At 44.1% G+C, this 22657-nt stretch overlaps 1 protein-coding gene across 2 annotated transcripts; it reads left to right on the top strand.

The window, feature by feature from the left end:
* Positions 1 to 634: 634 nt before the first annotated feature.
* LOC139581584 (potassium channel subfamily K member 2-like) lies at positions 635 to 22633 on the top strand. 2 transcript variants are annotated; one of them, XM_071411508.1, is made up of 8 exons: positions 635 to 1009; positions 2181 to 2258; positions 9924 to 10208; positions 10716 to 10833; positions 11127 to 11287; positions 12989 to 13175; positions 13360 to 13496; positions 19741 to 22633. In XM_071411508.1, exons 3-8 carry the CDS (start codon positions 10020 to 10022, stop codon positions 20740 to 20742), a joined length of 1794 nt encoding a protein of 597 aa, XP_071267609.1. In that variant the 5' UTR covers positions 635 to 1009; positions 2181 to 2258; positions 9924 to 10019; the 3' UTR covers positions 20743 to 22633. The 2 variants fall into 2 exon arrangements, with proteins under 2 accessions (XP_071267609.1, XP_071267610.1); XM_071411509.1 differs by having other exon boundaries at positions 2181 to 2289.
* The last annotated feature ends 24 nt before the right edge of the window (positions 22634 to 22657 follow it).

Below are 22657 nucleotides of genomic sequence, written 5' to 3'. Positions count from 1 at the left end.
TGAGGCAATGTTTCTTGTGAATAGCGAACTCAAATTGTGTGAGTGTTTCTTATAGGGAAAGGCAGCTCTAACCAACATCTCCAGTCTCATCTCATTGATTGGACTCCAGGTTAGCTGACTCCTGACTCCAATTAGCTTTTGGAGAAGTCATTAGCCTAGGGGTTCACATACTTTCCCAACCTAAACTGTGAATGTTTAAATTATGTATTCAATATAGAGAAGAAAAATACAACAGTTTGTGTGTTATTAGTTTAAGCACACTGTGTTTGTCTATTGTTGTGACTTAGATGAAGATCAGATCAAATGTTATGTCAAATCTATGCAGAAATCCAGGTAATTCCAAAGGGTTCACATACTTTTTCTTGCCACTGTATGACCTATTTTTAGCTACAACTTCCGAGTCTGTTGGAGAGGATCAGTTGGAGAGGATCAGATTGAGGTGTAGAATCACTGATCTACAAGTAGTATTCCTTGCCAAATAATAGGTTTTGTGCGATTAAGATTCGCAGAGCTACGCCTCCCCTGGATTAGGCAATTCCCTCTGCCAAACAAACACACAACCAGACATTGATTGATTGATTGGAGACAGCTTGTGTCAATTACAGAATAGAATAGAATTTCCTACCTGCAGCAACTAATGGACAATGCTGGAAATACTGGTAAAAGCACAGTGCTGCTTGCCGGGCTGACTCCACAGCGAGCTTTGGAGAGGCTGGTGTTAGACTACAGTGCTTAAAAAAGTGCCCCAAAACTCCCGGCCCTAAGATACACATGCACACACACACTCCTCCTAGAATCCCCCCTCTCCTCCATCACAGTGCTGTAGAGTCCTGAGCATGGGGAAACACCTTCCCACCACTGGACACACACTCTTACTCAGTGGACACACACACTCTTCTACTCTTTGAGCGTGTGGACATACACACTCCTACTCACAGAGCGTTTGATGGTGAGAAGAGCCTTGACACCGTGAAGCGCATACCGGTACTTCAGTTTCTCCTGAAATCAGGTAGGACTTAAAGTTAATTGCTTTGTAAATACTTTGTTCAGATGTTTGTTTACCATTTAGTAATATACAGTATTGTCTGAAGATATTTATGTATTTGTTTATGTTGATTGCAAGGGACAACTAACCAGCATCGTTGTATGTATAAAATGTTTTTCTGTGTTCAAGTGTTGGTTCTGGTGGGGTCATCCGTATCTGTTTTTGTGAATTATTGTTTCATTGAATTATTTACTTACTTGCTTGACTGCGTGGTCGATTGTGTTTTTCTCCTCAAATGCTGTTTCATCGCTTTCAGTCAGTGATTTGGATAACAAAATCTAAATGTATCCTTCTAAAGAACATAGGGCAATATCAAATGCTGAGGGAAATGTTGGAAACATTCTTTGATTTAACTTTAATCCCTCAATATAAATTACTCATAACATTACATTTTATTGAATGACAAATGTACCTTAAAATGAACTGTTAGACAAATATAAACTTGGCCATATCTGCAGTCATCTTATGAGCTAGGTGGAGACTGGTTCCAAAGCCAAATCTCTCCTTGGCAGTTCGGTACTCCTTTTTGTTTTTAATTGCAATATTTTGGAAACATGATGATTTATTACAACATATGTCAGACTGTTTGAGCTGGGATATTTCACAACACATCAAACACACGTTTGCTTTTTTGGGGTTAGCTCCGTCATATCTTACAAAAATATCAAAATATGTCAAGATCGGTTTAGACAACGATAACAAATAATACATTTTCAGCCAAGGCAGAGGGCGAGAACGTCCATACAAACCAATGCAGTCCATTAGATCAGAATGCTAACAGAGAACTCTGGGAAATATCAGAACGTTGACACAAGTTCTTTGGAACACCATGGCCATCTTCTGGTTCTCTTCCCCAATTGGCTGCCTTTGAACCGGCACTCTCATGACACAATACCTGTGTAGATGGGAGGTGAATATCATTTAATTAAAGAAAACCGTTTACACTAAATAAAGATAAGCACCCTAAACATAATTAGATTAACAGCGAGACGTATGTTTAGCAGGTTGGCAGAGGTTAATCGTTTAAACTTTAGCCAGCTGATATCCAGGGTAGTCTGGTGTGTGTCTCCATGTGTTATTATGACGGGCCGAACGTGGACGCTGGTCTGAACCCTCCTACTATTCCCCCTTTTAGCCCTGGGCCTGGGAGAGAGAGATCGAGGAGCGAGATCTCTCCATCACCAGATCTTCAGGATGAATAAAACGTGGACAAGTGAGGTGGTTTAGAGCGCAATGTCTTAACGGTAGTAAGGTCATACGTTCCTCTATGGGTATATCTATTTGAATTCACTTTTTGACAGCACCGCTTTTGATTTGAATAAAACCTTCCATACATATTTGCCTACTGTAGAAGTGCTCCGAAAGTAACTTTTTGGACCTGAATGTGGAAACATTCAAGAGACGGTACTCCTAGTCTGACCATTTCATATTATCCTGTACATAAATCTGAGACACTCCATTTAGTATGATATGTTACATTTCGTATGGTATGTATTTCTGGATGTCCATCCGTTTAGTATGATATGTTATGAATTTGTGAAACGTACAATGTGTTGTGAATTTGCAAAATGTATGTTACGAATTCCAATTTGTTATAATGTTAGCTAGGCTAAGGGTTAAGGTTCGGAGTTAGGTTGAAGTTAGGGTTAGCAAAAAGGGTTAGGTAACGTGCTAAGTAGCAAAAATGCAGATGAAAAGTTGCTAACTAGCTAAAATGCTACAGTTGTCCATGATGAGATTCAAACACACAACATTTGGGTTGCTAGACATCCTCATTATATGCCCACCCATTCACCGACCAAGCACCCTCTTGCTAATTTGACTCTCGGATTGATTTACTATGTTATGTCTATGAGACCGGGCTGTGTGTTACCAGGCTGTGTGACCAGGCTTTGTTACCATTTTCTTTTTTAACTCTGCATTGTTGGGAAAGGGCTCATAAGTATTTCACGGTAAAGTCTACACCTGTTGTATTAGACTCATGTGACAAATAAAATTAGATTTGATTTAAAATGGGACCTTTTTTGCATACCGTACCATACTATGAGACATCCAGGTCTTCACTGGAAAATATACAATTGAGAATGATATCATTCAAAAAGCTTACGAACGAGTTTGTCAAAATATTTTATAATTGTTTCTAAATAAGAGTACTACAACTTTTTTTTTTTTTTTTTACCTTAAACGTCAGATCTTAAAACGCTAAACTCTGATTTTTTTCACATTCGCATATGTTGTTGCTTAGACCCTATTTTACGTCATCTGACGTTGTGTTGTGACCGCCATCGTTTGAGCAAAGCTGCTCTTAAATGATTGTCATGTTTTCGCTGTTAATTGGAATTAAATGTATATTTAACTTTCAAATGGTACCACAAAGATGGTTGGAGGTCCACACAGAATGTTGACTTGAATATCTGTTTTAAATTATACTGTCAATCCTCCATAGGAAACCTATTGAAATATAGATACATTACCATTTAATTTTACATTCGACGGCAGGTGGATCGGCGACCATCGTTGTGGTAATAATTAGAAAGCCAGGAGAAGTATGTAGAGTTCGAAAGGTATTCGCACTCATAACAATGAAAAAGAATACGCCAAGGAGACAGAGATAAAAAATAATGCACTTAATTTAATACAAGCTCAAAATAATACAAAAAGTGAAAGGTGCTATAAAACGGAGCATATGTTTCGGCCTCGTCTTCATCAGTGCAGTACAAACAAATTAGGAATATACGTATTTAAGGAGACGTCTGCTGTCCATAACAGGCGCAATAGTTGATTAGATAGCCTACTGGCGAATAGCCAGTCCATGCTTATTAGCAAGGAATATGTAGAAGTATATTCTTAAAAAAACGACAATTAATACGTCACAATTGAAAAAATACAACTTCTAGGCTACATAACTATCAGAAGCAATATATATGAAATACTCGAGTATGCTAAAAAGCTCAGAGTGCGGTGGGAGAGAGACACACGGTCGATGGCACAGAATTTAAGATCAGTCACAGCATGATTAGCCTCATGAAAATGTCTAGCCACTGGTGATTTCGGGTCATTTTTTTGGATGGCACTGCGGTGCTCGTTGATGCGTAACCGTAGTTCTCTTCGCGTAATGCCAGTGTATTGCAAGCCACATGGACAAGAGCATAGATACACTACATTGCTAGATCCACAGGTAATGAATATATTGGTGATTTCTTTATTTGTAACGAAAGATCTGAAACTGTTGCACTTTAGAATACCTGTACAGGCAGCACAATTGCGGCAGGGGAAGAAATCACGCGCTTCATCCGGACGTTCAATGCGTCATAAGTGTCTGCGCGAACCAGCATGTCCCGGGCAGCGGGACATGGAGTGAGTGAACAGGAAAACATCATGAAACGCATCTGAGCCCACAGTTTGCAATACATGCCAGTGTTGTCTAATATTTTTAATGTCAGGTCCGTAATGAGTGTGTGGTACAGCACACCACAGAAAATTATTTATTTTTTGTTGCGTTTGCGTTTGCCTTGCCTCTGTCCATAGCCTTTATTGAGAGCAGAGTCCAAACTTTCTGTGAAGTAACCTGACGGAAATTCGAGTACAATTTGATTAAATGATCAAATCCTAATTTCGAGTGCAGATTCGTCTGTTGAATCAGAATTGGCTGTACGGCAAGCCCCTACTCGGAGTCAGATGGTAATTTGATGCGTGAAGAAGGCTTTCGGTTTGACAGACGGTAGAACGAATTGTCAAATCATTTGTCTATATAATGTATACTAATGGAACGAGTCCAGTTCCGTTTTGGTGCCTGTTCGTGTGATTAAAAACATAAATATAGCGTTTGTTGAACAGTGTTATCAGAAAAAGGATGATTAGAAATGGAATTTATCCTGAGGCCCATACGTGTTGGCATAATCAGGGGCCCATCGAAGTGCCTCGGGATTACAGATAATCCGCTCCAAACAAAACACAGTTCTTTGTACCAACTCAGCCATTTGGGTTGGAGGAGTAGAGCCCGCTCTGGAGTCTAAAGAGCAACGTAAAGCCTCCAGTCCAATGTTGTGGGGAATGTTGGTGTACAAACTAGTTGTCCATAGTTACAAGAAAAGTAGGCCTATCATAGTTCAGATAATTGAAGTCGCCTGTGTCTCTTCGTTAGGATGGTAGTTTAGTAAAGAGGTCTGATGTGGAAATCAATGAAATTAGACAAAGACTCGGGAGGTCATTACTTGCCCAAGTCGGACGTACAGGGGAAACTTCTGGTAATCATTGTGCGTTTTTGGTGAAAATGTACATAACGGCTGTGGTGGGCCGCTTGTTGAGGAGGTAGCCTCGCTCCTTGTCAGTCAGGTAAACTGCCTCAGCTAAGAAAAGTACATTTCCGTTTTATATACAGGTAGGGTTACCTTTGAGTTTGCAGTAGGAGTCTGTCAGATAATTGTCTATGGATTTTTATCATAGACAGATATATTCATGCATGCCAAGCCACCTCCCTTATCACAGGTTTGAAGATAAGGTTTAGATTTATTTTAGATGGAATAAAACATGTGTCTTGCAACAGTTGAAAGCATATTTTCTTGTCATTACCAACAAACAAATGATCAACATCTCGCCACAAGCTTGCAAAGCGTGTCATCTCGCCACAAGCTTGCAAAGCGTGTCAATCGTGGCGTTATTTACAGGGGGGCAGAATGTCTTAGATCTGAATACTCGACGATTATCCTCATTGGCATTACACACCTCGAGGTAGATTGAATGAATGAAAAAACGTTCTACCTTGGTTTGGAAGGGGTTGGGTCTCGGTGTAGGGAAAAAGGAAAGTCCCTTGTTAAGCACAGCTGCTTCTTCCTCATTGAGAATATCAGCAAATATGTATTTCATATCTGTTGCTTCTGATATTGCTATATATTTTTATTTATTATTTAACCTTTATTTAACTAGGCAAGTCAGTTAAGAACAAATTCTTATTTACAATGACGGCCTATAAACATGGGGTTATTACCTTGTCAGTTCGGGGATTCGATCTTGCTACCTTTCGGTTACTGGCCCAACGCTCTAACCATAAGGCTACCTGTCGCAGCCTAGATCGTTGTCGTTTTTCAATTATATGCGACATTTGAATTGTACATTTCTTTAAAATATTTTTCTACATATTCCTTGCTTATGCATTGACTCCCTATTCGCCAGAGTCTAATCAACTAGCTGCTTGCGCCTGTTAAGCACAGCAAGTGTCTCCCTAAAGGCGCTTCATGGTCAATCTGATGTCTGCATTGGCCGTGCAGCATTTACGGTGATATAGCCTCTGCAGATGTCGGGCCATTCATGCTTGGCCGAGCTGCGCTGAGCTGTTGTGAAGGAAGTTTTCAAGGAAGTGAGTTTGTGTTTATACAGGACTTCCCGTCCTTACCTACCGTCAACCAATTATGTCAATGCGGGGCTATACGGAGCCCTCCACATTGTTACAAAATCTGAGGCGCACGGCGATGTAGTACAGAGCTCAATTTGGCTGTTTGCCTCCAGAGGCTTCGCAATTGCGTCACACCATGCATTGCGTCTCCGACCACAATTTCAGATCAAGCATAAATTGTCTCTTAAAGTACGTGTCTTCCTAATTTGTTTGTACAGTACTGATGAAGACAAGGCCGAAACGTCTTTGCACTTTCACTTTTTGTATTCTTTTGAGCATGAATTACATTAAGTACATAATTTTTTTGTATATTGGCCTCTTATTCCTTTTCATGGTTTTGTGTGCAGTATCTTTTGAAATCTACAATAATTTAGAAGTTAAAATGTCAATACAATTAAAACATGTCAATGGTGTACCAGCTAAATTGCAGTGGTCTGAAGGGAAAGGTCCATTCCATCAATTCCTATTTCTATGACACTCACCATGTTATGTCTCAACCGCTGGCTGGCTGCTGCTCAACCGCTGGCTGCTCAACCGCTGGCTGGCTGCTGCTCAACCGCTGGCTGGCTGCTGCTCAACCGCTGGCTGGCTGCTGCTCAACCGCTGGCTGGCTGCTGCTCAACCGCTGGCTGGCTGCTGCTCAACCGCTGGCTGGCTGCTGCTCAACCGCTGGCTGGCTGCTGCTCAACCGCTGGCTGGCTGCTGCTCAACCGCTGGCTGGCTGCTGCTCAACCGCTGGCTGGCTGCTGCTCAACCGCTGGCTGGCTGCTGCTCAACCGCTGGCTGGCTGCTGCTCAACCGCTGGCTGGCTGCTGCTCAACCGCTGGCTGGCTGCTGCTCAACCGCTGACTGGCTGCTGCTCAACCGCTGACTGGCTGCTGCTCAACCGCTGGCTGGCTGCTGCTCAACCGCTGGCTGGCTGCTGCTCAACCGCTGACTGGCTGCTGCTCAACCGCTGACTGGCTGCTGCTCAACCGCTGACTGGCTGCTGCTCAACCGCTGACTGGCTGCTGCTCAACCGCTGACTGGCTGCTGCTCAACCGCTGACTGGCTGCTGCTCAACCGCTGACTGGCTGCTGCTCAACCGCTGACTGGCTGCTGCTCAACTGATGGCAGACACAAAAATCTCAAATATGAAGTAGGGTCTGAGCCACACCATATGCAAATATGAAGTAGGGTCTGAGCCACACCATATGCAAATATGAAGAAAAAAACGGTGTTTTTAGATGAGGTTGAAGGTTAAGACATACATTTTTTTTATGCAACTTTTTTTCACCAAGAAATTATCAAGTAGTTTGACAAACCTGTTTGTAAGCGTTTAAATTATATCAAACTCAACTGCTTATCTTTCCCAGTAATGAAGACGTGTTGCAGGATATGCAAAATGGGTCAACTTTGAGCACCTTTATATCTTGAATGTTTGTGAATTCCGGTCCAAAAAGTCACTTTCCGTCCTTCTTTTCTTCCATGGGCAAACGTATGGAAAGTATTGTTTAAATCAAAAGGGATGCTGTCAAAAAGTGATTGAATTCCTATAGGAGATGAGCTTCATATCTTGTCTCACTTACTTTCATGTTCTGGAAATGACCAGAGAACGACCCAGCTCTGTCTTGTTTCCTTGATGAAGCTCCTCAAATAATCTCCATTATCAAAGTTGTTGCTGCGATCTCATTTCCATAAAGGGATCATCATCATTGAATATACACACACGTTAGTGCTGAGCAATTAGTACTTTTTGAGGTCTGTTCGGTATCGGTTCAATTATTTAAAAAATAATCATGGTTTTGGTATAAAAAAAAAATGTACATTAAATGCACTATATATTAATGTGGGTTGAATGCTGTAATAACACTGAATAAACAAGAAATACAAGTCCAATGATGGTAGTGACTGGAGCGTGGATCAAAAAACCAGTCACTATCTGGTGTGACCACCATTTGACTCATGCAGCGCGACACATCTCCTTCGCATAGAGTTGATTAGGCTGTTGATTGTTGTTCCACTCTTCAATTTCTGTGCGAAGTTGTTGACTATTGGCTGGAAGTGGAACACGCTGTGGTACACATTGATCCAGAGCATCCCCAACATGATCCAATGGGTGACATGTCTGGTGAGTATGCAGGCCATGGAAGAACTGGGACATTTTCAGCTTCAAGGAATTGTGTACAGATCCTTGCGACATGGGGATGTGCATTATCGTGCTGAAACATGAGGTGATGACTGCGGATTAATGGTACGACAACAGGCCTCACGATGTCATCATAGTATCTCTGTGCATTCAAATTGCCATCGATAAAATGCAATTGTTCATTGTCCGTAGCTTATGACTGCCCATACTATAACCCCATTGCCACCATGGGGCACAACGGTGACATCAGCACACCACTCGCCAACACAACACCATACACGCTATCTGTCCAGTATAGTTGAAACTGGGATTCATCTGTGAAGAGAACACTTCTCCAGCATGCCAGTGGCCATCGAAGGTGACCTTTTTCCCACTGAAATCGGTTCCGACGCCGAACTGCAGTCAGGTCAAGACCCTGGGGAGGACGACGAGCACACAGATGACCTTCCCTGAGACTGTTTCTGACAGTTTATGCAGAAATTCTTCGTTGTGCAAACCCACAGTTTCATCAGCTGTCCAGTTGGCTGGTCTCGGACGATCCCGCAGGTGAAGAAGTCGGATGTTGTGGTCCTGGGCTGGCATGGTTACCACGTGGTCTGTGGTTGTGAGACCGGTTGGATGTACTGTCAAATTCTCTTAAACGAAATTGGAGGCGGGTTATGATAGAGAAATTAACATTAAATTATCTGGCAACGGCTCTGGTGGACATTCCCTAAACTTGAGACTTCTGTGGGATTGTGTTGTGAAAAAAAACCTGCACATTTGAGTGGCCTTTTTATTGTCCCCAGTACAAGGTCATGCTGTTTAATCAGCTTCTTGATATGCCTGTCGGGTGAATGGATTATTTTGGCAAAGGAGAAATGCTCACTAACAGGAATGTGAACATAATCTGAGAGAAATAAGATTTTTGTGGTTATGGATAATTTCTGGTATCTTTTATTTCAGTTCATGAAACATGTGACCAACCCTTTACATGTTGCGTTTATATTTTTGGTCAGTATATTTCACACAGTTCAGGCTTGATCTGATTTATCTCTTCAGAAACTGCATATCGAGTGAGCTCGCAGGGGGGAAAAAATTATGAAATGGAATTCAAATAATTGAACGGATGTTGGTCATTTCGGTTAATCGCTCAGCACTAACACACATTCAAAATCCTATTTTACCTAAATTTAACCCTAATTCTAACCATAATCCTAACCCCTAAAATAGCCTATTTCCTTGTGGGGACCGGCGAAATGTCCCCACTTGTCTGAATAATCCTTGTTTTACTATCCTTGTGGGGACTTCTGGTCCCCACAAAGATAGCAAAACCCCATACACGCGCACAGTTCTAAGAATGGTGCCTGTGTGTCTAGCTGTGCCACCGTGTGTGTCGTGGAAGAGGCCGTAGAGCAGATTCTGGCGAACCCTAACCCCTGACCCCTGTGGTGTGGGGGGGTGAGTTTGGGGCAATGCGCTGCCCCACCCTGCTGGCCCTGCTGGCGGGGGTCATGCTGTACCTGGTGATGGGGGCGTTGGTGTTCCGGAACTTGGAAAGCCCGAAGGAGAGCAAGGAGCATGAGAAGCTGCTCTGCACCACACGTGACTTCCTCGGAAACCACTCATGTGTCACTGCACAGAACCTCAGCGACCTCATAAAGGTATACCCACACCATAGCACACACACATTTCACAGACCGTGAAAGCATACACTTGAATAGAAAGATGAGTTAAAACACATCTGAGAAGAATCTAAACAGACTAAGATCGGTGTAGAGTCCCACCTGAGAAAGTGTAGCCAGGGGTAGGCAACTAGATTCAGCAGCAGGACAACTTTTGTCGACGCGGATGGTAATTTGTAAATTAACCACAACTAAGCACCAAAAGGGTTTTGAAAATTACATTGAGACACGATCACGTCAGTTATTTTGTTTGTTTGTTGAATACTTAGCAGACTTCCTGGTGATTTTAGTCTTTTTTGACCAAAAACTAAAATCCTAAAAAGAACACAGACCCCAGATGTAGACCCAGCCTAAGACGGGTAATGAGCAGGTGTAGATAGACCCTGCCTAAGACGGGTAATGAGCAGGTGTAGATAGACCCAGCCTAAGATGGGTAATGAGCAGGTGTAGATAAAGCCAACCTCTGTTATGTCTCTGTACTGTCAGAGTGTGGTGAAGGCGGTGGAGGCAGGCCTGGACGTAAAACACAGCTCCACCAACTTCACTAGCAGGTGGGACCTGGCCAGCGCCTTCTTCTTCTGTGGTACCATCATCACCACCATTGGTGAGCCTTTGTTTCTTTTTCCCCTACTGCAAACCCTTTGGTAACAACTTAATCAGCCAGATGTGCATTTGTAATTTGACAGAAAATGAATAATCCCATTTCGGAAAATACAGTAAACCTCAAGAGCACACGCTGGTTGAATCAACGTTGTTTCAATGAAATTACATTGAACCAACATAGAATAAACGTTGAATTGACGTCTGTGCCCAGTGGGTTGCTGGTGAAATTGACTCATTTTAAAATGATATAGATTAACATATAGGTGAATGTATATGGTCTCCCTCTGTCCTCAGGGTTTGGTAACCTGTCTCCCAGGACCAAATGGGGCCAGCTGTTCTGCGTCTGTTATGCCCTGGTAGGGATTCCCATGTTTGGTTTCCTGCTGGCTGGTGTCGGGGACCACATGGGGACGGGGCTGAGGAAGGCCGTGTGGAAGATGGAGACACTCTTCCTGGTGAGACTGTCTTGTCTCGGGGCTGCTTCATTTTCAGGATGTCATCTCATTGTACTTGTCTGTCTCAGGGGCTGCTTAAGTGATGCCACTGTGCTGTAAACAGAAGAGGCCGTCTTGGACTCTAGCACTTGAAACATGTTACACACAAGTAGAACAGAATCTGACTTAAACATTCAGTCAGTCGTTAGCTACAGTGGGGGAAAAAAGTATTTAGTCAACCACCAATTGTGCAAGTTCTCCCACTTAAAAAGATGAGAGGCCTGTAATTTTCATCATAGGTACACTTCAACTATGACAGACAAAATGAGAAAAAAAAATCCAGAAAATCACATTGTAGGATTTTTTATTAATTAATTTGCAAATTATGGTGGAAAATAAGTATTTGGTCAATAACAAAAGTTTATCTCAATACTTTGTTATATACTCCTTCGTTGCCCGGGCGGTGTGTTTGGGATCATTGTCATGCTGAAAGACCCAGCCACGTTTCATCTTCAATGCCCTTGCTGATGGAAGGAGGTTTTCACTCAAAATCTCACGATACAGGGCCCCATTCATTCTTTCCTTTACACGGATCAGTCGTCCTGGTCCCTTTGCAGAAAAACAGCCCCAAAGCATGATGTTTCCACCCCCATGCTTCACAGTAGGTATGGTGTTCTTTGGATGCAACTCAGCATTCTTTGTCCTCCAAACACGACGAGTTGAGTTTTTACCAAAAAGTTATATTTTGGTTTCATCTGACCATATGACATTCTCCCAATCTTCTTCTGGATCATCCAAATGCTCTCTAGCAAACTTCAGACGGGCCTGGACATGTACTGGCTTAAGCAGGGGGACACGTCTGGCACTGCCTGGCGGCGTAGTGTGTTACTGATGGTAGGCTTTGTTACTTTGGTCCCAGCTCTCTGCAGGTCATTCACTAGGTCCCCCCGTGTGGTTCTGGGATTTTTGCTCACCGTTCTTGTGATCAATTTGACCCCACGGGGTGAGATCTTGCATGGAGCCCCAGATCGAGGGAGATTATCAGTGGTCTTGTATGTCTTCCATTTCCTAATAATTGCTCCCACAGTTGATTTCTTCAAACCAAGCTGCTTACCTATTGCAGATTCAGTCTTCCCAGCCTGGTGCAGGTCTACAATTTTGTTTCTGGTGTCCTTTGACAGCTCTTTGGTCTTGGCCATAGTGGAGTTTGGAGTGTGACTGTTTGAGGTTGTGGACAGGTGTCTTTTAAACTGATAACAAGTTCAAACAGGTGCCATTAATACAGGTAACGAGTGGAGGACAGAGGAGCCTCTTAAAGAAGAAGTTACAGGTCTGTGAGAGCCAGAAATCTTGCTTGTTTGTAGATGACCAAATACTTATTTTCCACCATAATTTGCAAATAAATAAATTGAAAATACTACAATGTGATTTTCTGGATTTTTTTTCTCATTTTGTCTGTCATAGTTGAAGTGTACCTATGATGAAAATTACAGGCATCTCATCTTTTTAAGTGGGAGAACTTGCACAATTGGTGGCTGACTAAATACTTTTTTGCCCCACTGTACTTCCCAATGAAACTTTGCAAGAATATTTTTTTGTATTGTTACTGTTTATCAAAGAAAAGGCACATTATTAGAGTCTTGAGGAAGATCTTACCCTCTCCATCCACCTCTCACTCTTTCCCTTCTTTTGTGTCCCTCTCTCTCTCTGCCCCTCTCTCAGAAGCGGCGGGTCAGTCCCACCTATGTACGGATCATGTCTGCTGTTCTGTCCATCCTGATTGGCTGTCTGATCTTCCTTGCCGTGCCAACGCTGGTGTTTAAGGAAGTGGAGGACTGGTCCTTTCTGGAGGCGCTCTACTTTGTGGTCATCACCCTCACCACGGTCGGCTTTGGAGACTACGTAGCAGGTATGAAGTGAAGTGAACTGTACACACTTTGGACAGTATAGAATCTGGAGAGTACATACTCTACACATCCCTTTCAGGATATACTCTATGAAAGATACAAATCATATTTCATGGGTACCTATCGAAGGTCTTTTGTTTGTGTGTGCACGTGCATGCATCAATGCGTAAATGTCCTTGTGCTTAGGTGCTAACCGGAGGGACGGAGATCTGTTTAAGCCCCTGGTGTGGCTCTGGATAGTGTTTGGCCTGGCTTACTTTGCCTCTATACTCACTATGATCGGGAACTGGCTGAGGGTGCTGTCCAAGAAAACACGTGCTGAGGTGAGTGGTAGTGAGTGTGACACAAACCAAGTGAAGGGCTGGACAAGGATTTACTGGGATTTTAACTGTCAATATTTACTTATCCTTTATCCCTCTGTCTTTCTCTGTCTCTGGATTTCTTTCACTTTGTCTCTCTCTCTCACACCTCTTTTCTTCTCTCTCACCTTTCTCTCTCTCTAAATTCAATTTAAGGGGCTTTATTGGCATGTTTACATTGCCAAAGCAAGTGAAATGGATAAACAAAAGTGAAATAAACGAAATGTGAACAGTAAATATTACTCAAACAAGTTCCAAAATAATAGAGACATTTCAAATGTAATATCATGTCTACATACAGTGTTGCAATGATGTGCAAATTAGTTAAGTACAAAAGGGAAAATAAATAAACAAATATGGGTTGTATTTACAATGGTGTTTGTTCTTCTGTGGCAACAGGTCACAAATCTTGCTGCTGTGATTGCACACTGGTATTTTACCCAATAGATATGGGAGTTTATTAAAATTGGATTTGTTTTCGAATTCTTTGTGGGTCTGTGTAATCTGAGGGAAATATGTGTCTCTAATATGGTCATACATTTGGCAGGAGGTTAGGAAGTGCAGCTCAGTTTCCACCTCATTTTGTGGGCAGTGTGCACATAGCCTGTCTACTCTCTTTTATTTTATTTTTGTAATATATTTATTTAACTAGGCAAGTCAGTTAAGAACAAATTCTTATTTACAATGACGACCTACCCCGGCCAAACCTGCTGAGCCTGTGTGCCGCTCTATGAGACTCCCAATCACAGCCGGATGTGATACAGCCTGGATTCGAACCAGGGACTGTAGTGACACCTCTTGCACTGAGATGCAGTGCTTTAGACTGCTGCGCCACTCTTGAGAGCCAGGTCTGCACATGGCGACCATTCTCAATAGTCTGTACATAGTCAAAGCTTTCCTTAATTTTGGGTCAGTCACAGTGGTCAGGTATTCTTCCACTGTCTCCTCTCTGTTTAGGGCCAAATAGCATTCTAGTTTGCGCAGTTTTTTTAATTTTTTCCAATGTGTCTTTTTGTTTTCTCATGGTTTGGTTGGGTCTAATTGTGTTGCTGTCCTGGGGCTGTGTGGGGTCTGATATAGCCTGGATTTGAACCAGGGACTGTAGTGATGCCTCTTGCACTGAGATGCAGTGCTTTAGACCGCTGCACCACTCTTGAGCCCCAGGACCAGTTTGCTTAGGGGAATCTTCTCCAGGTTCATCTCTCTGTAGGTGATGGCTTTGTTATGGAAGGTTTGGGAATCGCTTCCTTTTAGGTGGTTGTAGAATTTAACGTCTCTTTTCTGGATTTCGATAATTAGCGGGTATCGGTATAATTCTGTTCTCCATGCATTATTTGGTGTTTTACATTGTAAACAAAGGATATTTTTGCAGAATTCTGCATGCAGTCTCAATTTCGTGTTTGTCCCATTTGGTGAATTCTTGGTTGGTGAGCAGACTGTAGACCTCACAACCATAAAGGGCAATGGGTTCTATAACTGGTTCAAGTATTTTTTGCCAGATCCTAATTGGTATGTTGAATTTTATGTTCCTTTTGATGGCATAGAAGGCCCTTCTTGCCTTGTCTCTCAGATCGTTCACAGCTTTGTGGAAGTTTTCTGTGGCGCTGATGTTTAGGCCGAGGTATGTATCGTTTTTTTGTGTGCTCTAGGGTAAGCTGGAATTTGTATTGTGGTCCTGGCAACTGGACCTTTTTTGGAACACCATTCATTTTGGCTTACTGAGATTTACTGTCAGGGCCCATGTCTGACAGAATCTTTTCAGAAGATCTAGGTGCTGCTGTAAGGCCCTCCTTGGTTGGGGACAGCAAACAGTAGTCCATTTGATTTCAGATTCTAGTAGGGTGAGACTGGGTGCTGCAGCCTGTTATAGTGCCTTTGCCAATTTGTTGAAGTGGGTGTTTTTTTGCCAATTTTAACAGCACAATTGTTGTTTGTGGACATGGATTTTGTCATGTATGTTTTTCCCCCAACACCACTTTCCATCAATTTGTATAGCAGACCCTCATGCCAAATTGAGTCAAAAGCTTGTTTGAATTCAACAAAGCACAAGAAGACTTTGTCTTTGTTTTGTTTGTTTGTCAATTAGCGTGTGCAGGAGGAATACGTGGTCTGTCTTATGGTCATTTGTTAAAAAGCCAATTTGACATTTGCTCAGTACATTGCTTTCACAAGTCTGCTATTAATGATAATGCAGAGGATTTTCTCAAGGTTGCTGTTGACGCGTATCCCACGGTAGTTATTGGGGTCAAATTTGTCTCCACTTTTGTGGTTTGGGGTGATCAGTCCTTGGTTCCAAATATTGGAGAAGATGCCAGAATTGAGGATGATGTTAAAAAGTTTAAATATAGCCAATTGGAATTTGTGATCTGCATATTTTATCATTTCATTGAGGATACCATCAACACCACAGGCCTTTTTGTGTTGGAGGGTTTTGTATTTTGTCCTGTAGTTCATTCAATGTAATTGGATAATCCAGTGGGTTCTGGTAGTCTTTAATCGATTATTCTAAAACGTGTAATTGATCATGTATATGTTTTTGCTGTTTGTTCTTTGTTATAGAGCCAAAAAGATTGGAGAAGGGGTTTATCCATACATCTCCGTTCTGGATAGATAACTCTTCGTGTTGTTTGTTTAGTGTGTTCCAATTTTCCCAGAAGTGGTTAGATTATTTTGGCTTTGATGCCTCATGATTGAGTATTGTTCTGTTCAAGTAGACTGTGATTTTGCTGTGATCTGATAGGGTTGTCAGTGGGCTGAGACTCTGTGTTGAGGTCAGTGATAAAGTAGTCTACAGTACTACTGCCAAGAGATGAGCTATAGGTGTACCTACCACAGGAGTCCCCTCGAAGCCTACCATTGACTATGTACATACCCAGCGTGTGACTGAGCTACAGGAGTTGTGACCCATTTTTGGTGGTTATGTTGTCGTAGTTGTGTCTAGGGGGACATATGGGGGAGGGAATGCTGTCACCTCCAGGTAGGTGTTTGTCCCCCTGTGTGCTGAGGGTGTCAGGTTCTTGTCCAGTTCTGGCATTTACAATGGGTTGCCAAAGACTAGTACATGTTCCCGGGCCTGGAAATGATTGATTTCCCCTTCCAGGATAGAGAAGATGTCTTCATTAAATTATGGGTTTTTCTGGTGGGGGGATATAGGTAGTACATGGGGTGTCTATTGATCTGTTGCTCCTGTGAAGGGTTGGGGCTCAGAGTGGGTGGGGATCCCCTGGGCTTGGGGTTCTTCATTTGTCTGTCCTGCTGTGATGTCGACGCTGTGGTCATTGTCTGGGGTTGACTGTTCTCCTGTGGTGTCAAGACTTTTGTCTGGGGCTGAGATGGGCTGTTCTGCTGTCTTCTCTGCTGGGGTGGCCACCTCCTTTTAATGGGGTGTTCTCTGTCACACTCCATCACCCTCACCCTCTCCTCCAGGACTCTGGTCCTCTCCTAGTGCTATGTTCTTCTCCTGCTCTTTCTCCTGTTCATGTTGTCTCACCACAGTCCAGAGTGCAGATATGTCTCTCTCCACCTCCGTGTCTGGTTGAGGTGTTGAGCTGGACAATTTTGTTGTTGTTGTGCTGACTGGAGTGTGTTCACCTGCTGTTCCAGCTCCACCTGCCTTACCTCCAGCTGGGTGAATGTGTCCTTCATTTCAACGAGGGAGTAGTACTCTGTGCTGGGAGGATGACTTTCCGGTCAACCTTTCTGGGTTGCTCATCTGTGGGGTTGTATAATGAAGAGGTCTGGTCTGACACGCTCGGGGTATCTTTCTCAAGAGAGAGCTCAGCAGGATAAGATATCTCTTTGATGTGAAAGTTCAGCTGAAATTGTTTGCCCTGTACCCTTACTGTACAAATCTGGAACAGTAAAAGTTCAGATTGGTTGACTCAGTCTTCATTGTCTAATATCCTGAGTTTCCACCCATCGCTAACCCCCCCTTCTTAACAGAGGGGCAGTGTGTTAATATAGCACTGGATGGTCTGTGTGGAAGATTAAGTTGCTTATACTCCCATTTTTATAATAGTCAGCAAAAAGTGTCTCTTGATTTTCCATAAGGAGCTTCACTTTGTACTCTTTTCGTGCCTTGTCATTTTTTACGTACTCAGGGTACTGTATTGTAATGACCTCTGAACAGCAGAGGGGGCTTCAAAGGCCTCTGTATTTGGGTGGGGTAGGCTGTGAAACTCTCCTGTCATTGTTGGGCTCAAGGGCTTTGACACCTCTGACTTCACACCTCAGTGGTAATTGAAGTTGTATATGTTCTGTGCTAGCAAGCTTGGTAGCATTAACTTAGCATTCAGTCCTTATAAAGTAAAATATATCATTGTAATGTATTTTTCTTCTTGGCTTTTGAAAATAAAAAGTAGCTTCAGACTAAACATGACTCTCAGTTCCAGGTTGGATGGTGTTTTCAGGTTTCTGTCTGCCAGAGCATTTGCTGTATTGCTTGGAAATAATCATCTTTGGTAGTAGGAATCCTTCCAGGTCATTCCGTCCAAAACCAGGTTGTAGGTTAGGAGTTTTGATTTGGAGTGAAGGTTATGTTGTGGAGGGTAGTATCCTGTATATGTCCCTGCCCAAAAATTCCAAGTTTATCTAACTCTAAATCTACCTTTTAGTAAAAACATGCTGAAAAACGTGGGAGCTCACATGCAGCTCTCTCTCTCACACCTCTCTTTGCCTCTCTCACACCTCTCTTTGCCTCTCTCACACCTCTCTTTGCCTCGCTCACACCTCTCTTTGCCTCTCTCACACCTCTCTTTGCCTCTCTCACACACCTCTTTGCCTCTCTCACACCTCTCACACCTCTCTATGCCTCTCTCACACCTCTCTTTGCCTCACACACCTCTCTTTGCCTCTCACACACCTCTCTTTGCCTCTCACACACCTCTCTTTGCCTCTCTCACACCTCTCTTTGCCTCTCTCACACCTCTCTTTGCCTCTCTCACACCTCTCTTTGCCTCTCACACACCTCTCTTTGCCTCTCTCACACCTCTCTTTGCCTCTCACACACCTCTCTTTGCCTCTCACACACCTCTCTTTGCCTCTCTCACACCTCTCTTTGCCTCTCTCACACCTCTCTTTGCCTCTCTCACACCTCTCTTTGCCTCTCACACACCTCTCTTTGCCTCTCTCACACCTCTCTTTGCCTCTCACACACCTCTCTTTGCCTCTCACACACCTCTCTTTGCCTCTCACACACCTCTCTTTGCCTCTCTCACACCTCTCTTTGCCTCTCACACACCTCTCTTTGCCTCTCACACACCTCTCTTTGCCTCTCTCACACCTCTCTTTGCCTCTCTCACACCTCTCTTTGCCTCTCACACACCTCTCTTTGCCTCTCACACACCTCTCTTTGCCTCTCTCACACCTCTCTTTGCCTCTCACACACCTCTCTATGCCTCTCTCACACCTCTCTTTGCCTCACACACCTCTCTTTGCCTCTCACACACCTCTCTTTGCCTCTCACACACCTCTCTTTGCCTCTCTCACACCTCTCTTTGCCTCTCTCACACCTCTCTTTGCCTCTCTCACACCTCTCTTTGCCTCTCACACACCTCTCTTTGCCTCTCTCACACCTCTCTTTGCCTCTCTTACACCTCTCTTTGCCTCTCTCACACCTCTCTTTGCCTCTCACACACCTCTCTTTGCCTCTCACACACCTCTCTTTGCCTCTCTCACACCTCTCTTTGCCTCTCTCACACCTCTCTTTGCCTCTCACACACCTCTCTTTGCCTCTCACACACCTCTCTTTGCCTCTCACACACCTCTCTTTGCCTCTCTCACACCTCTCTTTGCCTCTCACACACCTCTCTTTGCCTCTCACACACCTCTCTTTGCCTCTCTCACATCTCTCTTTGCCTCTCACACACCTCTCTTTGCCTCTCACACCACTCTCTTTGCCTCTCTCACACCTCTCTTTGCCTCTCACACACCTCTCTTTGCCTCTCTCACACCTCTCTTTGCCTCTCTCACACCTCTCTTTGCCTCTCTCACACCTCTCTTTGCCTCTCACACACCTCTCTTTGCCTCTCTCACACCTCTCTTTGCCTCTCACACACCTCTCTTTGCCTCTCACACACCTCTCTTTGCCTCTCACACACCTCTCTTTGCCTCTCTCACACACACCTCTCTTTGCCTCTCTCACACACGCCTCTCTCACACACACCTCTCTTTGCCTCTCTCACTTTTCCTGTCTCCCCCTCTCTCTCAGATGGAGGAGTTGAGGGCCCATGCTACAGACTGGACCCAGAACATCCAGAACATGTCCATGGACTTCCGGATCCCCAACCCTCTGGACCTCAACGACCCCTTCCTGCTGCAGCGGCGCCGCTGGAAACGCAGCACCCGGCGGCGGGTCCGCAGGGGGGCGCTGGGGCACCACGGCAGGCAGGGCGTCATAGAGGAGAATGGACATCTGCCCAATAGGTGGGTCTCCCACACCCGCTCCATGACCCGTCTGGAGGTTGTGAGGTTAGGGGGGGGCGAGGTTAGGAATGAGGGGACGAGGTTAGGACCAGGGGCGGTGCTAGGGGCGGATTCCAGAGTCAGTGCGAGGTCAGAGGGCAGGTCGTTGGGCCGGACGGTGGCGAGGTCGCTGTCGATGCCTGCGGCGCGCTCTGTGATGGAGTTAGATTATGACCTTGATCCTGTTGCTATGATGATGCTGCAAGGGGAGTCTGTGTCACTGTCCGAGTCTCCAGAGTCTGACTCCAGATCAGAAGTCTCCTCCTCTGACTTTCATACCTATGACATGTGTACACCAGGGCAGGGGATAACTTTTGCCAGTTTTGACGCCAGTGGGTCTCTCTGTACTGAGAGGGGAAGCCAGGGAGGATCCAGGCAGGTATTTTTCCAGGAGGATGACTGGTTCCCTGTGCCTCTCCAGCAGCTCCCCAAGTCCCACAACCCCACCAAGCCCATCCCCATGTCGCCCATATTCTCTGTGAAACCCATGCCGCTCCCCATGCCCACCCCGCCAGGCTGCAAAATGCTAGATTTCTTCGGGGAGAACTTGGCCTACATTGACGAGTCGTCGGACACGTTGAGTGACAGGAACCAGCCGGTTGAGGGGGCTGTCAGTCCTCGCCCCCGTAAGCCCCGCAGGAGGAGCATAAGGAGGCAGCTGCCCCACCGGAGCCCCCTGAAGGAGAGGAGGGACAGTGACATGCAGCCCCCCTCCAACCCCCCGACACCTCCCCCTCTTAGAGACTGACACAGTAACATGCAGTCCCCCTCTAAACCCCCCCCCACCCAACCCCCTCTCTCCCATCTCAGAGACTGATGAACAAACTGACAGGCACAGGTCATGAAGGGGGATAGTAAGGCTGGTCTTTATTACTAGTGTTCACAGGAGAAGCAGACCCCAAAGCTCAGATGTACTTATATTATGTACTGGGGATAAAGGCCAACAATATACTAGATCTCACTGACTGAGGACCATAGTCGCCATTGAGATATATTTGTATGAAAACCAATGCATGTATTCAGCAGCACAGATATAGAATATATAAACTGTCTAAACTCAGTCAAGTCAGACTCACTGGGTTGAGTAATAGCACCATCTCCTGGCTGGTAAGTGTAGTACAACATCTCCTCTGAGTAGGTGTAGCCTGCTGTGCTGTCCGCTACTGGAGCTCAGCCCAAACCTCAGCCCTGGTTTTTAAATCACTGACTAAAGGACTGAATAACCATGTTAGATCTGGCTTCAGAGATCCATTTCTCTGTATATCCCAGTGTCCTTCAGCATGTGGGATATATAGTGCTCTGGTTGAATAAGGGCCGTTCCACAACAGGAGTCCCTTTTGGGAAATGTAATTTGGTGCAAAACATTTTATTTGACATAATTTTAATTCTGTCATAAAAAGCACAGAGTTCAACTTAATAAAAAAACTTGTTTTTCAAGAGGTTAAATAAAAGAAATTACTTTAGTAAGTGCCTATTAATTGCCAAATCAAGTAACAGGGCTGACCATTTCATCTTAAATAACCGTAAACCCTCACTAACTGGAGGAGGTATGTAAGTTTTTGTGTGCAGCAGGCAGGGGCAATTGAATACAAACTTGCCCAAAAAGTTTTATAGATATTTCCACACTAGCATGATAAAGGATGATAATGCCCTTTTAGTGTAAGAGCTGTTTGATAATAAATTTGACATTTTGGCCTGTTTGGTGACAACACCAGTCAGTAAATTAGTTAATAGACCAATAAGAAAGAGTTCCAAACCTCTCTACCAATCATGGCTAGTTTTCAGTTTCCCCCTCCCCACTCAGACCACTCTGACAGTCCTAGCAAAATTCTTGCTAGGAAAATTGCTCTTTGCTAAAAAGCTGTTTGTTTCTTTTTGACCATTTTGAGTGACAAAAATCACAATAAGGTACGTAATTGTTACACAGAAATCATTTGATATTGAGATAAAAACAGCTGCATCGGGCCTTTTTAAAATATTAAAGCGATTCAAAAGGGACTTATTTCGTGGAATGACCCATAACCTTTGTTTTGATGGCATTCTGTTTCTCGGAATATAAAGGGAAGTCCCATTAAACCTACCTGAGATGACATAATACATGGAGAGGCCTTGGGGAGACGTGGGGTGGAAGGGATGTCAGATCGTACGTGTACAGCACACACACACAGCAAACAAACTACAAACGCACACACACACACCCTCTCAAGGTCACTGAGTCAGACACACACACACTCAGACACCCAGAGGAGTGTTAATGTGGTATAAGTGCAGGTTGAATATAGTAAGGATGGTTAGGTGGAAAGGACAAACAGATGCTGGGGGGGAGGGGGACCTCACTGCAGCACCCCTAACGTCCTCCTCCCCCTACAGAGGCCACACGTCCTGAGAGACTGGGGGAGGAGGATGAGAGGATTAATGGAGGCCCAGTTTGGTTACGGTTCAAACTCAATGTCCAACTCTCTAGGCATTATCTTATTTTCATCACCTTTCTGTGTTTGGCACATATAAAACGGACCGACTTGGTGGCCGACCCACTCTGTTTCTCACTAGGTTCAGGGTCAACCGCTCAAATATAAGTTGAGCCTCAGGGTGGACTTATTTTGAGTTGAGCCCTCTTATCAAAAGTGGCCAAACTTCGATGACTGGATCAATGTTAACAACAC

The sequence above is a fragment of the Salvelinus alpinus genome, chromosome 7 (genome assembly GCF_045679555.1).
Source record: "Salvelinus alpinus chromosome 7, SLU_Salpinus.1, whole genome shotgun sequence".
Classification (NCBI taxonomy): domain Eukaryota; kingdom Metazoa; phylum Chordata; class Actinopteri; order Salmoniformes; family Salmonidae; genus Salvelinus; species Salvelinus alpinus.
The sequence above is the reverse complement of the archived record's forward strand: the minus strand, read 5'-3'. Positions and strand labels throughout refer to the sequence as shown.

What these genes read in the sequence shown, in the direction of transcription:
- LOC139581584 (XM_071411508.1), top strand. Translation starts at nt 10,020, where the DNA reads ATGCGCTGCCCCACCCTGCTGGCCCTGCTGGCGGGGGTCATGCTGTAC. An exon ending in ACCTCAGCGACCTCATAAAG is followed by an intron (nt 10,209 to 10,715) that starts GTATACCCACAC and finishes CTGTACTGTCAG; the next exon opens with AGTGTGGTGAAGGCGGTGGA. An exon ending in AGATGGAGACACTCTTCCTG is followed by an intron (nt 11,288 to 12,988) that starts GTGAGACTGTCT and finishes CCCCTCTCTCAG; the next exon opens with AAGCGGCGGGTCAGTCCCAC.